General features: G+C 43.9%; 1 protein-coding gene across 1 annotated transcript in view; it reads right to left on the bottom strand.

Moving 5' to 3' along the window:
• LOC124010900 (rho GTPase-activating protein 7-like) overlaps positions 1 to 16,294 on the bottom strand; it is an 86,844-nt gene extending 70,550 nt beyond the window's left edge. The window contains exon 1 of the mRNA XM_046323689.1: positions 16,044 to 16,294. Coding sequence (XP_046179645.1) covers positions 16,044 to 16,158 — 115 coding nt within the window. The 5' untranslated portion in view covers positions 16,159 to 16,294. The remainder of the gene's footprint in view (positions 1 to 16,043) is intronic.
• Between the last annotated feature and the right edge of the window lie 418 nt (positions 16,295 to 16,712).

The raw sequence follows: 16,712 nt of genomic DNA, 5'->3' as shown, positions 1-16,712 counted from the left end.
TTACAGCTGTAAGTCGCTTGGGGTATGTCTCTATCATTTTTGCACACCGAGAGACTGAAATTTTTTCCCATTCCTCCTTGCAAAACAGCTCGAGCTCAGTGAGGTTGGATGGAGAGCATTTGTGAACAGCAGTTTTCAGTTCTTTCCACAGATTCTCGATTGGATTCAGGTTTGGACTTTGACTTGGCCATTCTAACACCTGGATATGTTTATTTTTGAACCATTCCATTGTAGATTTTGCTTTATGTTTTGGATCATTGTCTTGTTGGAAGACAAATCTCCGTCCCAGTCTCAGGTCTTTTGCAGACTCCATCAGGTGTTCTTCCAGAATGGTCCTGTATTTGGCTCCATCCATCTTCCCATGAATTTTAACCATCTTCCCTGTCCTTGCTGAAGAAAAGCAGGCCCAAACCGTGATGCTGCCACCACCATGTTTGACAGTGGGGATAGTGTGTTCAGGGTGATGAGCTGTGTTGCTTTTACACCAAACATAACGTTGTGCATTGTTGCCAAAAAGTTCAATTTTGGTTTCATTTGACCAGAGCACCTTCTTCCACGTTTGGTGTGTCTCCCAGGTGGCTTGTGGCAAACTTTAAACAACACTTTTTATGGATATCTTTAAGAAATGGCTTTCTTCTTGCCACTCTTCCATAAAGGCCAGATTTGTGCAATATACGACTGATTGTTGTCCTATGGACAGAGTCTCCCACCTCAGCTGTAGATCTCTGCAGTTCATCCAGATTGATCATGGGCCTCTTGGCTGCATCTCTGATCAGTCTTCTCCTTGTATGAGCTGAAAGTTTAGAGGGACGGCCAGGTCTTGGTAGATTTGCAGTGGTCTGATACTCCTTCCATTTCAATATTATCGCTTGCACAGTGCTCCTTGGGATGTTTAAAGCTTTGGAAATATTTTTGTATCCAAATCCGGATTTAAACTTCTTCACAACAGTATCTCGGACCTGCCTGGTGTGTTCCTTGTTCTTCATGATGCTCTCTGCGCTTTTAACGGACCTCTGAGACTATCACAGTGCAGGTGCATTTATACAGAGACTTGATTACACACAGGTGGATTGTATTTATCATCATTAGTCATTTAGGTCAACATTGGATCATTCAGAGATCCTCACTGAACTTCTGGAGAGTGTTTGCTGCACTGAAAGTAAAGGGGCTGAATAATTTTGCAGGCCCAAGTTTTCAGTTTTTGATTTGTTAAAAAAGTTTGAAATATCCAATAAATGTCATTCCACTTCATGATTGTGTCCCACTTGTTGTTGATTCTTCACAAAAAAAATCAGTTTTATATCTTTATGTTTGAAGCCTGAAATGTGGCAAAAGGTCGCAAAGTTCAAGGGGGCCAAATACTTTCGCAAGGCACTGTATATTTCCAAACTATGATGTTGGAATAATGCAGTGAAATTGTGAAAATTATGATAATGCCCTCTTAGTGTTAGAACTGTTTGAAAAGACTGCCTGTTCCTAACCAAATGTGTATATATCCAGAGCGTACTGTACTGTATGCTAGATGAGGCCCAGTGACTGTCTGTCTACTGCTCCATGCTGTATGCTGCTGTGCTTGTGGCTCCCCAGAGTGAGGAATGATTTTTGAGAAATGAGTTCACAAGATCATCCTCTGCATCCCTTGGCTTCATCGCCATAACCCCCATCTCATGGTCGAGCATGAGAATCACAGCCTGGTCACCTGAATTCCGGAGGACCTGCTTCCCATGCCCTGTGTTTCCACGTCGGTTGAGAGTCCTATGTTTGCCCTTCAGCCCAACATCCTGGAGGTTTACCAGGACCTGCAGGAGGTATTCTCCCAGACCCACGCCACCTGTCTTCCTCCTCATCGTCCTTGGGACTGTGCCATCGACCTGCTGGTCTGTGCAGATGCATCTATCATCTGTTTGTGGCTGGAGGATTACATCCAATAGGCACTCCAACAAGGTTTTATCCACACATCCACTTTTCCTGCATCACCTGGTTTCTTCTTTGTGGCCAGGGAGGATGGAGGGTTACGTCCATATATAGATTACAGAGGACTCAATGAAATCACCACAAAGTACCATTACCCTCTCCCGTTGGTGCCGGCAGCCATAGAATAGCTCAGGGGGCCCAGTTCGTTACCAAACTGGACTGCGGAGTGCATACAATCTCATTTGGATCCAGGAGGGGGATGAATGGAAAACTGCGTTAGCACGATGTCTGGTCACTGAGAAGTACTGGTGGCCCACCTTGGCGCAGGACGTCACTTGTTACGTCAACTACTGTTCCATACGTGCCCAAACCAAATCCCCCCCAGAACGCTCCAACAGGGAAACTCCTTCCCCTTCCCGTGTCTCAGCTTCCCTTGCCCCATCTATCCAGTGACTTTGTTACTGATCTCCCCTCTGACAGTTTCACCACCATTTTGGTGGTTGTGGAAAGATTTTTAAAATCCTGTCGTTTTAAGCCCTTTTTCTGGTCTCCCTACTGCTCTCCAGGTTGCTGAGGCACTACTACAGCAGATTTTCTGGCATTATGGACTTCCGGAGGACATCATCTCCGACCGTGGCCCCCAATTCACATCACAGGTATGGAGAGCCTTTATGGAGAAGCTCTGGGTCACGATCAGCCTCACTTCCGAGTGTAGGCCTCAGTCCAATGGGCAGGTGGACAGGATGAGCTGGGGAGGTTCCTGTCAGGACCGGCAAGGGGGGGGGTGCTTGCGTCACTCCTCCACTGGGTTGACCTCCTTCCAGTGTGTTCTGGGTTTTCAGTCGGCCCTGTGTCCGTGGACTCCAGGCCAGACCTGAAGCTCCTGCAGTTGATGAGTGGTTCAGGCGTGCAGAAGTGCGGAGCGATGCTCACCTGAGACTCCAGTGCGCCGTCTACCGTCAAAAGGAGCAGGCAGACTGCCACCGCAGTGAAACCCCAGTTTACCACCCTGGGGATTGTGTCTGGCATTCTACCAGGTACCTCCCACTCCGCCTGCCCTGCAAGAAGCTGAGCCCCCGGTTTGTGGGGCCATTCAAGGTTCTCAGGAGGGTCAACGAGGCGACGTATAGCTTACAGCTTCCCAGTGACTACCGTATCTCATCTTCTTTTCATGTCTCCCTTCTCAGGCCGGTGGTTCCTAGGCCCTTAGCTGATGCTGTCCCCCACGACACCCCTCCACCCCTCCGGACATCGAGGGGGTCCGGTCTATGCCTTCAGATCTCTAATGGACTCCTGACATCATGGGGGTTGGCTCCAGTATCTGGCCCAGAGGAGCGGTGTTGGTTTCCGGTGGAGGACATTCTGGATCCCAAATATCATCCGTGAATTCCACCTTCGCCGCCCGCTCCTCGTCCTCAGGGCTTCGTCCAAACAAGTCAAACAACATTTCTAATCAATTCTCAGGTATCCTAATATGTAAATAAATGATAAAAGTTAAGACGGAATGTTGTATGTTCAATATCGGAGATAAATAACGAAGTGCGCGCCCTCATCCTCACGCGCCTCAAGACTACAGTCCAAAATGAGAGCCACCTTGAAAAACTATAATTACTACCTTATTTTTCAAAAAACAAGCCTGAAACCCTTTCTAAAGACTGTTGATATCTAGTGGAAGCCATAGGAACTGCAATCTGGGAGGAATTCCTTTGAATATCCCATAGACAAGCATTTGAGTGGGTAGTGACCTCAACAACAACAACAGTTTTAGACACTCCAGAGTGTTTTCTATCCAATGCTACCAACCAATTATATACATATTCTGAGGTACAGGCAGTTTACTTTGGGCACGTCAGTCATCCGAACTTCCGAATACTGCCCCCTAGCCTTGAGAAGTTTTAACAGTGCATTATTCCATCAAAACGTCCCATAATGTAAAAGTTCAAGTCAAGGACTAGACACACATTACTACCTAACTGACTAAGTCTCATCAGGCCTGAGTAATAGGAGGTCATTCATATAATGATGTTTGTTAGTTCAGTTTAAGCAGACAAATGTATCCTTGGATAAATTACACCTTCAAACAGTGTGTCCAATAGTTGGCCACCAGAGAGCTGTGCCAAAGAGAGAAGAATCCCAGGACTGGGGTTATCAATCAGGCGTAATGAGTGAGGCAAAGTGACCAGACCAAATAATTTGCATAGTAATGCCTCCAACAATGTGTCTGGCAGTGGCTGGGCCTGCCATGGCTGAGAGGGCCTAGTATCGACCTTCTCTTCAAAGCCCGGGACAATACGAGTGTTCACGGAGTCCAGAACAGCACACAGCCTTCGATCCTACACTTTTCCACCCTCCATTAATCAATCAGGGAAAAATGAGGCACCCAACCAGCTAACTAATCAATCTATTTGTCTGTGATGGTGCGAGGGAGGGAGGGGTTTGGATATGTGATGGGGTTGTTTTGAATAAAGAACAGGGAGTGCAGAGGTGAGAAGACAAAGCTTTGGAAGAATCATAGATATGGGTGGATAACTAAAGAAATACTTTTGGAAAAAGTTAACGAGAAGATGGATAACTTCAGTGGTACAATTGGAGAGGGAAGAGAAAATACTATTTTGTCCTAAATGAGCCAAGACTTTTCAGTGCCTTTCTTTCTCTCTTCCATGATCCCAATCACACAAGATTGAGCTGGTCCTCCCAATGAATAACAAACACATTACCCAGCATGCCATTTGTTTGATGTCCTTCAGCAGCTAGCTAGCTATCTCATTATTTAGCTATGTTTGTTTCCTCTCTGACCCTGCAGGTGGGACAAACACAAACAGACCCACGGACTAAGTGCATCAAACTTATTTGTTCTTCAAACCCAGTGTTACGAGGATGGAAGAGAGAGAGAAATCCCACAGGAATGATGAGGATGACTTATCCACTAGAGTATGTCTGAGTCCCATTAACTTATGTCTGCTCATTAGTATTTTTACCTAAGGCCAATGAAGTATGAGAAGAATCTCTCTACCCCCGGGGCATCTGCTTATTGTCTCCACACCAGAGGAGGCTGGTGGGAGGAGCCATAGGAGGATGGGCTCATTGTAATGGCTGGATAGGAATTAATGGAACGGCATCAAACACGTTGAATGGAAACCACACGTTTGGCTCCATTCCATTGATTCCATTCCAGCCATTACAATGAGCCCTTCCTCCTATACATCCTCCCACCAGTCTCCACTGCTACACACTGCAATGACACCAGTGGAGAAAGAGAGTTCATCGGAGGTGAGGGAAGCATTGTCTCTGTGTCATGTGTCTGTGTGTGTTGGCCCACGTGTGTTATTTTCCCAGTGTGTCTCCATCTCCTCCTGGCAGCCATACTTCAGTGTGTGTTGGCCTGGGATGAAGAGGAGCCTCTGTACTCCTACACCTCTCTGTCGCTGTGTCCATCCCTGCATCATCTCTCCACCTCTCCCTGCTGATCTACAGTACAGCAGGCAGGCTGGCTGTAAACGGGATCCTTTTAGAGCCATGAGGCTTTTGGCGCTTTGACGCAGGCGGGACACTTGACTTGACAGGGTTCTTCAACAACAGGAATGGCTTGCCAACTAGCCCACTCCCACAAAGTCAGATACAATGCAGAATACTGAGTGGAATAGTGAGTGGAATAGTGAGTGGAATAGTGAGTGGAATAGTGAGTGGAATAGTGAGTGGAATAATGAGTGAAATACTGAGTGGAGAGAAATGCCATGAACTGCTGCTTGCGTTGCTGACTTTCCATCCTCAAATGTTCACCTTATTCTCTCTCTTTCTCTTTCTCTTTCTCTTTCTCTTTCTCTCTCTCTCTCTCTCTCTCTCTCTCTCTCTCTCTCTCTCTCTCTCTCTCTCTCTCTCTCTCTCTCTCTCTCTCTCTCTCTCTCTCTCTCTCTCTCTCTCTCTCTCTCTCTCTCTCTCTCTCTCTCTCTCTCTCTCTCTCTCTCTCTCTCTCTCTCTCCCTTTCTCTCTCTCTCTTTCTCTCTCTTTCTCTCTTTCTCTTTCTCTCTTTCTCTATGGGTTATATTTACAATGGTGTGTGTTCTTCACTGGTTGCCCTTTTCTCGTGGCAACAGGTCACAAATATTGCTGCTGTGATGGCACACTGTGGAATTTCACCCAGTAGATATGGGAGTTTATCAAAATTGGATTTGTTTTCGAATTCTTTGTGGATCTGTGTAATCTGAGGGAAATATATCTCTCTAATATGGTCATACATTGGGCAGGAGGTTAGGAAGTGCAGCTCAGTTTCCACCTCATTTTGTGGGCAGTGAGCACATAGCCTGTCTTCTCTTGAGAGCCATGTCTGCCTATGGCGGCCTTTCTCAATAGTAATGCTATGCTCACTGAGTCTGTACATAGTCAAAGCTTTCCTTAATTTTGGTCAGGTATTCTGCCGCTGTGTACTCTCTGTGTAGGGCCAAATAGCATTCTAGTTTGCTCTGTTTTTTTGTTAATTCTTTCCAATGTGTCAAGTTATTATCTTTTTGTTTTCTCATGATTTGGTTGGGTTTAATTGTGCTGCTGTCCTGCGGCTCTGTGGGGTGTGTTTGTGTTTGTGAACAGAGCCCCAGGACCAGCTTGCTTAGGGGACTCTTCTCCAGGTTCATCTCTCTGTAGGTGATGGCTTTGTTGTGGAAGGTTTGGGAATCGCTTCCTTTTAAGTGGTTATAGAATTTAACGGCTCTTTTCTGGATTTTGATAATTAGTGGGTATCGGCCCAATTACATTTACATTTACATTTAAGTCATATAGCAGACGCTCTTATCATTCTGCTCTGCATGCATTATTTGGTGTTCTACGTTGTACACAGAGGATATTTTTTGCAGAATTCTGCGTGCAGAGTCTCAATTTGGTGTTTGTCCCATTTTGTGAAGTCTTGGTTGTTGAGCGGACCTCAGACCTCACAACCATAAAGGGCAATGGGCTCTATGACTGATTCAAGTATTTTTAGACAAATCCTAATTGGTATGTTGAAATTTATGTTCCTTTTGATGGCATAGAATGCCCTTCTTGCCTTGTCTCTCAGATCGTTCACAGCTTTGTGGAAGTTACCTGTGGCGCTGATGTTTAGGCCAAGGTATGTATAGTTTTTTTGTGTGCTCTAGGGCAATAGTGTCTAGATGGAATTTGTATTTGTGGTCCTGGTGACTAGACCTTTTTTGTAACACCATTATTTTGGTCTTACTGAGATTTACTGTTAGGGCCCAGGTCTGACAGAATCTGTGCATAAGATCTGGGTGCTGCTGTAGGCCCTCCTTGGTTGGTGACAGAAACACCAGATCATCAGCAAACAGCAGACATTTGACTTCGGATTCTAGTAGGGTGAGGCCGGGTGCTGCAGACTTTTCTAGTGCCTGCGCCAATTCGTTGATATATATGTTGAAGAGGGTGGGGCTTAAGCTGCATCCCTGTCTCACCCCACGACCCCGTGTGAAGAAATGTGTGTGTTTTTTGCCAATTTTAACCGCACACTTGTGTACATGGATTTGATAATGTTGTTTGTTTTACCCCCAACACTACTTTCCATCAGTTTGTATAGCAGACCCTCATGCCAAATTGAATCGAAGGCCTTTTTGAAATCAACAAAGCATCAGAAGACTTTGCCTTTGTTTTGGTTTGTTTGGTTGTCAATTAGGATGTGCAGGATGAATACATGGTCTGTTGTACGGTAATTTGGTAAAAAGGCAATTTGACATTTGCTCAGTACATTGTTTTCATTGAGGAAATGTACGAGTCTGCTGTTAATGATAATGCAGAGGATTTTCCCAAGGTTACTGTTGACACATATTCCACGGTAGTTATTGGGGTCAAATTTGTCTCCACTTTTGTGGATTGGGGTACTCAGTCCTTGGTTCCAAATATTGGGGAAGATGCCAGAGCTAAGGATGATGATAAAGAGTTTTAGTATAGCCAATTGGAATTTGTTGTCTGTATATTTGATCATTTCATTGAGGATACCATCAACACCACAGGCCTTTTTGGGTTGGAGAGTTTTTATTTTGTCCTGTAACTCATTCAATGTAACCTCCCTCTTTCTCTCTCACACACACCCTCTCACACTCTCTCACACCCCCTGATACACTGACTATGAGGTTAAAGTGCAGCATTTGGGATGGCAGATAGCCTAGTGGTTAGAGCATTGGGCTAGTAACTGAAAGTTTGCTAGATCGAATCCCAGAGCTAAAAAGGTGAAAATCTGTCGTTCTGCCACTGTTCCCCGGTAGGCTGTCATTGTAAATAAGAATTTGTTCTTAACTGACTTGCTTAGTTAAATAAAAATGTCAGCTTTAATTTGAGAGTATATTAATCCATGAACCGTTTAGAAATTACAGCACTTTTAAGACATAGGAATTAAGACATTTTAGGTGACCAAAACTTTTAGAAAAAGTTAACTTATATGTGTATTAAAGTAGTCAAAAGTTTAGCATTTGGTCCCACGCAATAATTACATCAAGCTTGTGACTCTACAAAATTGTTGGATGCAGATTATTTTGTGCCCAATAGAAATTAATGCTAAATATTGTATTGTATAATATTGGAGTCAGTTTTATTGTAAATAAGAAGATAATCTTTTTTTAAACACTTATATTAATGTGGATGCTACCATGATTACAGACAGTCCTGAATGAATCATGAATAATGATGAGTGAGGAAGTTACAGACGCACAAATATCATACCCCCCCCCCCCCCCACAGAATAAAGCTAACCTCCCCCTGTTATTGTAATGGTGAGAGGTAGCATGTCTTGGGGGTATGATATTTGTGCGTCTGTAACTTTCTGACTCATCATTATTCACGATTCATTCAGGACTATCTGTAATCATAGTAGCATTGTATCATTTCAAATCCAAAGTGCTGGAGTACAGAGTACAAAAAATGTGTTACTGTCCCTATACTTTTGGAGCTCACTGTATGTTATTCTCCAAATCACATAAAAATGTATATGATGATTTATGCACATGTATATTGATCGTGTCCCTGTTGATGAGTAAGTTAAAAAATTAAGAATTATAATTGACTTATTTTATAGGAATAGGTCAAAACATATCATTCAGTCGCAATTCATACCGGTTACAGACTATGGCGATATTGTCTATATGAATACAGCTGCTACTGTATTGAAGCCATTGGATGCAGTTTAAAGCACACTACGCTTTATTACGGGCGATAGGTTCAGTACACATCACTGCATTCTGTGTCAGGAAGTAAACTTGCTCTCTCTGAAGTCTGGTAGATCGTTTTTGTTTATAAAGCCATCCTGCATAAACTTCCGCTGTACCTTACTTCATTGTTTCATTAGTCCACTGTTGATACAGTCCCAAAATGTTTTACATGTCAGCAATCACATTTTTAAAGATAGAAAACTTTCAAAATACAGAAAGTGTCCCTGTATGATAGGTTTTGGATCATATGCGGGCCTAATCACTGGATTGGACCTGGTCTAGAACCATGGATGGCACAACAACGTATGACAGAGTCAGATGACAAGTCACCTGGTACAGATAATCTTGATACCAACTTTCTTGATGTATGGGGTGTGCCCAGAAGTCTGGAAAGAGTCAAAGGTTATTCCACTACCTTAACACTGCCTGTGTTAAGTAAATTGGAAAAAATGTGTATCTGTACAAATCAAGGATTAATTCTCATGTAATGGTCTGATAACAGGTTTCCAGCATGCATACAAAGAAGGGCATTCTAAGAGTACGGCCTCAGCACAAATGACAGATGATTGGTTAAAGAGTATGGATGGCAGGAAGTTAGTTCGATTTCAGTGCTGCTTTTGATGTAATTGATCATGAGCTGTTACTAGGTAAACACAAATGTTATGGTTTTAAGTCTACAGCTCTATCCTGGATGGAAAGCTATATATCCAGGAGAAGGCACAAAGTGTTCTTTAATGGTAGCTTTTCAAACAGTAAATATATACATTGTGGTGTTCCTCAAGGAAGTTTCCCAAGCCCACTTCTATCTTTTCTAATGAGTTACCTTCCTTAATGAACAAAGCAAGAGTGGTCATGTATGCTGATGACTCTACAATGTATAGCGCAGCATCAGAATGTAATTGTCACGGCTGGCTGAAGGACCAAGGTGCAGCATTGTAAGCATAAATTTTAACTTTATTTAAAAATGATGCCGACAAAACAAAGAACAAAAAAACAACCGTCCATCTCAGTCTTGGCCTCGCAGCGGGCCCCGGACTGAAGACCCTCGTAGAGGGCGCCACTGGACTGAGGGCGCCACTGGACTGAGGGGCTGCGGCTCTGGCAGCTCCGGACAGGTGGGAGGCTCTGGCAGCTCCGGACAGGCGGGAGGCTCTGGCAGCTCCGGACAGGAGGGAGGCTCTGGCAGCTCTGGACAGGCGGGAGACTCTGGCAGCTCCGGACAGGCGGGAGACTCTGGCAGCTCTGGACAGGCGGGAGACTCCCTGGCAAATGCGGGACGCCGGCACCGAGCATACCGGCCTGTGAATACTCTGCCTCGGTACCGTGTGCGTCACCCCATAGCACGAGGCCTGACCAGTCCCATGCTCGCCCCGGTAAGCACGGGGAGTTGGCTCAGGTCTGCTTCCTGACTCTGCCACACTCCCCGTGTGCCCTCCCAATTATTTTAAGGGGGGGGCTGCCTCTCGGGCTTCCTTGCCAGCCGTGTTCCCACATACCGCTGGTTCCTCTCTCCGGCTGCCTCTGCTCTCCTAGCTTCCTCCACCTGTTCCCATGGAAGGCGATCCCTTCCCGCCAGGATCTCCACCCATGTGTAGACTCCCTTGCCGTCCAGAACGTCCTCCCATGTCCAGGAGTCCACCTTACAATGCTGCTTGGTCTGTTGGTGGTTGGAAGTTCTGTCATGGCTGGCTGAAGGACTGGACCAAGGTGCAGCATGGTAAGCATACATTTGAACTTTATTTAAAAATGACACCGACAAAACAAAGAACAAAAAAACAACCGTGAAGCTTTGGGCTATGTACCCTGAACAACTACAAAGTGAACTTCCCACAAAACAGGTGGTGGAAAGGGTACCTAAGTATGGTTCTCAATCAGAAACAATGATAGACAGCTGTCCCTGATTGAGAACCATACCAGGCCAAGACATAGAAATATAAAACATAGAAAAAAGGACATAGAATGCCCACCCTAGTCACACCCTGGCCTAACCAAAATAGAGAATAAGAAGCCTCTCTATGGCCAGGGTGTGACAGTAATGAGCTAACAGATGTACTGAGCAGTGAACTAAGAATGGTGTCTGAGTGGGTTGATATGAACAAATTAGAGTTGAACATTTCTAAAACTAAATGTATTGTATTTGGTTCAAGAGAATGCTTGCTGATGATCCCCAATTGAATTTGTTGATGAATAGAATGCATGTAGAGCAAGTGAAAAACAAAACTAATAGGCAGCATGTTGGATGCAGCTTTATCATGGTCAGAACACATAGATAACATTGTTATTAAGATGGTTAAGGGAATTGCTGTTACAAGAAAATGTTCAGAGTATGCAACATCTAGCACACTGAATCAGGTGATTCAATCCCTGGTCCTATCACACATAGAGTACTGTCCAGTTATATGGTCAATCCCTGGTCCTATCACACTTAGAGTTCTGTCCAGTTATATGGTCAATCCCTGGTCCTATCACACTTAGAGTACTGTCCAGTTATATGGTCAATCCCTGGTCCTATCACACTTAGAGTACTGTCCAGTTACATGGTAAATCCCTGGTCCTATCACACTTAGAGTACTGTCCAGTTATATGGTCAATCCCTGGTCCTATCACACTTAGAGTAATGTCCAGTTATATGGTCAATCCCTGGTCCTGTCACACTTAGAGTACTGTCCAGTTATATGGTCAATCCCTGGTCCTATCACACTTAGAGTACTGTCCAGTTATATGGTCAATCCCTGGTCCTATCACACTTAGAGTACTGTCCAGTTATATGGTCAATCCCTGGTCCTATCACACTTAGAGTTCTGTCCAGTTATATGGTCAATCCCTGGTCCTATCACACAATCCCTGGTCCTTAGAGTACTGTTCAGTTATATGGTCAATCCCTGGTCCTATCACACTTAGAGTAATGTCCAGTTATATGGTCAATCCCTGGTCCTATCACACTTAGAGTAATGTCCAGTTATATGGTCAATCCCTGGTCCTATCACACTTAGAGTAATGTCCAGTTATATGGTCAATCCCTGGTCCTATCACACTTAGAGTAATGTCCAGTTATATGGTCAATCCCTGGTCCTATCACACTTAGAGTAATGTCCAGTTATATGGTCAATCCCTGGTCCTATCACACTTAGAGTAATGTCCAGTTATATGGTCAATCCCTGGTCCTATCACACTTAGAGTAATGTCCAGTTATATGGTCAATCCCTGGTCCTATCACACTTAGAGTACTGTCCAGTTATATGGTCAATCCCTGGTCCTATCACACTTAGAGTAATGTCCAGTTATATGGTCAATCCCTGGTCCTATCACACTTAGAGTAATGTCCAGTTATATGGTCATCTGCAGCAAAGAAAGATATAAAAAATCTCCAAATGGCTCAAAACAGGGCTGCCTGAATAGCTCTTCGTTGCTCTATGCATATGAATATTATCCAAATGCATCAGAATTTCTCATGGCTTCACTTGAAAACAAATTACTATCCAGTCTTCTGATATTCTTTAGGAATGTTATATTTGTTTAAAAACACAGTATTTATCAGGCCAGTTAGTACATACTAGCAACACGCATAACCACCAAACCAGACAGGCAAATTCAGGGCAGCTAGGACAACCCAAGCCAAGGGCAAATCGCCTTAAATCTACAGTTTTATATAGAGCCATAGCTGAATGGAACTCTTTACCAATCCATATTTCTCAGGCAAAAAGTTCAAAAAAAAAAATTCAACAACATTTAATGCAATAGACCATATGACTGGATAGAAAATAGAAAGCATCAACTGAATGTTAAATGTGTTTCCTGTCAGGTATTTTATTTGTTGAATGTTTGTGAAGTCTTGATTTGTGGTTGTTTGTAATGTCTTGTTAATTGGTATTGGGACCCTAGGAAGATTAGCTAGCGTTACAGCATTAGCTGATGGGGATCCTAATAAAAATGTAAAAAATTACAGAGGATATAATCAGTATGCAAAAAATCAGAATAGCTAAAATCAGAATAGCTTTAAGTTCCTAACCTAAGATTTCGGAGATGTTCTTTTGGAATAGTCTGAAGAGATGTATCATTTTCATCTGCGAAAATACTCATGACAGATATTTTTTGAAGTATTTTGAAGAGGAGACATTTTATCCAGCTCAAATATATTGGAATCAAACTATATCTGATAAAATTATTAGGTTGAATATTCATGGCATCCAGAAGAAGGTGTGTAGTGGAGAAACTATCTCTAAACAGGTAATTGATTTTTCACATGCTGTTGTTAAAGCCAAGAGAAACCTCTAGTACGATGCCACTTCCTTTACTTCTTTCCAGCAGTTTCTTTCTGCATTGCCACATCTGGTAAGGCTTTCTCACTGTAATCTTACAGCTCACACAGACCTGCTCTGCATCAGAATAGGACTCCTCAGATCCCCTCATACACACTACCACTCCTTCCTCTTTCTCCTATACACTACACACCTTAGGCCCTACACTTCTCCCCCATCCCCCAAACACACTACAGTACTCCATTGTGAACACACACTGATATGCAAGATCACATCCATGTGTACACACACACTCAATACAGCACCCCCCTGAGTCTGTCATTTGAGCATAGTGTGGCAGTGACAGGCAGAGAGGAGAGCAGAGCACATGGCCCTGGTGCTCCAGAGTGAGGTAATACTGCTGATGAGACCCGGGCAGGCAAGCAGGCAGCTTAGAGAGAGGGAGAGGACTGGAGATCTGGAGCCTGCCATAGATACTATACACTGGCAATCTGCTCTATGCTTCCGTTCAGAGGACCGAAGGAAAGGAAAGAGAAAAAGAGAGAGAAGAAGGAGAGGCTTAGTTTGACAGAAAGAAAAACCGAAAAGAGGGACAGCTACCCAAAGAATAGAGTGAAATAGAATAGATAGACAGATAGGAGTTTTATCTTTAGAGGCTCTGAAGATCAAAATAGAGAGATCCTGAAGATAAAACTGTCAATTGAGAGGAAGTAAGAAGATCAAAAAGAGAAAGACAGAAAAAGAGATGGACTGAGAGAAAAAAAGAGGAAGGTGAGAGATACAATAACAGAGAGATGTTCTCTGAAATGTCAAGTTCCAGCTCTGTGCTTCTCCTGTTGGCCCTCACACAACCGTGTCTTCATACCTCTGGTTGGGGCTACAGCTTGACGTTGGAAAGTTATTAGGAGTTTATAGACTACATCTGGCAGAGGTACTGTTTGGATGTAAGTTGCACCGTTTGAATGGAACACCATATTTGGCCTGAGTTATGACAACGTTTAGTGTGGGTGTAAATATTAGGACAGGTTTGTGAAGTATTCCGGACAGCGGATCCTCCCTGTGAGATGTATACTGCTGTAGGGCCCAGAGAAAAAGAGAGAGAAGGGATGGTGGTGGAGGTGTGTGTGTGTGTGTGTGTGTGTGTGTGTGTGTGTGTGTGTGTGTGTGTGTGTGTGTGTGTGTGTGTGTGTGTGTGTGTGTGTGTGTGTGTGTGTGTGTGTGTGTGTGTGTGTGTGTGTGTGTGTGTGTGTGTGTGTGTGTGTGTGTGTGTGTGTGTGTGTGTGTGTGTAAAGAGACAAATGAGAGATGAGTGCAAGAATGAGAACATGATATGCATGCACGAAATAGTGAGAGGGGGAGACAGAAAGAGTGTGAAAGAGGGAGAGAGACAGAGTGAGAGAGAAAAACATAGAGGGTGAGAGGCAGAGTGAAAGAGAGAATGCTTGCGTCCCTTGGGGGGCCGTTTTGCTGTTAGAGCTGGCGTCTAGTGTCTGGTTCCAAGTTCCTTAATGATCTGCCAGAGCTAACTAGCATTGTGTAATTATCTTCAGCCAATGGGTGAGCTCAAATAACCAATGTCACTATGTGGAGTCATTAATCCAACACACATGTTGAGAGGACATGAATATGAACACACAGCTGGTTCCAGGTATTATCTCTAAGTCTGAAGAGACAGCTGTCATCATCAGATGCCAACTTTGAATCGGATGCATTTTTAAAAGTTGAAGACAGAGATGTCGCTACACACGAAGAGGCAGATTTTGAACGACACCTCAGAGATGACACCGAACAGCAGAAGCTTCTAGAGCCAGATTGGACTGACAGCTTGATGAATGTGTGTGTGCGCGTGCATGTGTGTTCATTTGTTGAAAAGGATTGTATAGCTCATAAGACTGTGCTGCAATGTGTGTGTGTGCATACTTCCATACGTGCACGTGTGTGTGAAAGCATAATGAATGGGACACACATGGTACACACTCATAATGCATGGGCCCTGAAATTCCTAAAGGCCACAGAGGAATCAAGGTAATCTCAGCAGGTCTCCAGTATGAGAACCATGAAGCTCCCCCCACTGACAGTACACCAGAGGCTAGGGCCAACCGACCCTTCTGCAGGGCACTGAGCTACACACTTTTTGCATTATCATAATTCTAATCTAGAGCGTGTTTTGAACAGAGGAGGCTGGTGGGAGGAACTGTAGGGGGGCGGGCTCATTGTAATGGCTGGAATGGATTAAATGTAATGGAGTCAAACATGTGGTTTCCATATGTTTGATGTGTCTGATGCTGTTCCATTTATTCCATTCCAGCCATTACAATGAGCCCATCCTCCTATAGCTCCTTCCACCAGCCTCCTCTGGTTTTGATAGACACGCAGTCATGGGAAAATAACTCTCTGGTATGTAGGACTGGAGATGTAGCTTGAAACGGTGAGAGGTTTAACATGATACAGCTGTGAGGTGAGCGGAGTGTCAGTTTTGGTGAAAGTGAAATGATTTGGTAAGTGATTTATGGGCTAGACAGTGTGAGAGAGACAAATGTCACATCAATGCAATTATTGATGGATTTGTAAACACAACAGTCAAGCCAGTAAATCATTTACTACACAAAGTTTGAGTCAACAAGTTAACAGACGGTCACACACTTCAAACACTTGGTCAATGTGTGAGAAAGAGTCCAGTACTTACCCCAAAGCCTTTTCTCCCTAGCACTCTTCCAGAATACATCCCAAGCCTTGTTGGTAGAGACTTTAACGTGCTCACTGAAGGACCTCCGCAGTGGGGTTTTGCCAATATGAGCCATATTCCATGTGTCCTGTTCTCTCCCTGAAAAACCTCCGCACCTCTGCTAGTCACTCACTCCTCTCTGGATCCATCAGGGTGAAAAAGCCCCTGCGAGTTAGTCATTCAGTCCGTTCACCAAGTCCACCAGAGAGACGGAGCGCTCTAAGGAAAGTGAGAAGTTCCTCTTGCCGGGCTGACACTTGATGCAGAAAGTCTGCATGTAATTTGTGAACACCCTCCTCCAGTGTGAACTGAGAAGTAAATAGTATCAAATTTGGGTTAAGACCCCCCCCCCCTCTCCATTCCCCCCATGCACAGAGATGGGCAGTATTTATTTGAAATATGTATTTCAATTACTTTTGAGAATTTTGTAATTTGTATTACACTTGGCTGAACTACACTCCAGTGTATTTTGTAACAAGATACTTTTCAGAGCTGAAATATGTATTTTCAAAATACAATATACAAAATACAATTTTGTGGCCCCCTTTCACTCTGCATTGGTATCAGAGGTCTGATGGCAATATGGTGTGACAAGAGTGTCTGCTAAATTAACTAAATGTAAAGGTACTG

The sequence above is a fragment of the Oncorhynchus gorbuscha genome, linkage group LG02 (genome assembly GCF_021184085.1).
Source record: "Oncorhynchus gorbuscha isolate QuinsamMale2020 ecotype Even-year linkage group LG02, OgorEven_v1.0, whole genome shotgun sequence".
Lineage (NCBI taxonomy): Eukaryota > Metazoa > Chordata > Actinopteri > Salmoniformes > Salmonidae > Oncorhynchus > Oncorhynchus gorbuscha.
The sequence above is the reverse complement of the archived record's forward strand: the minus strand, read 5'-3'. Positions and strand labels throughout refer to the sequence as shown.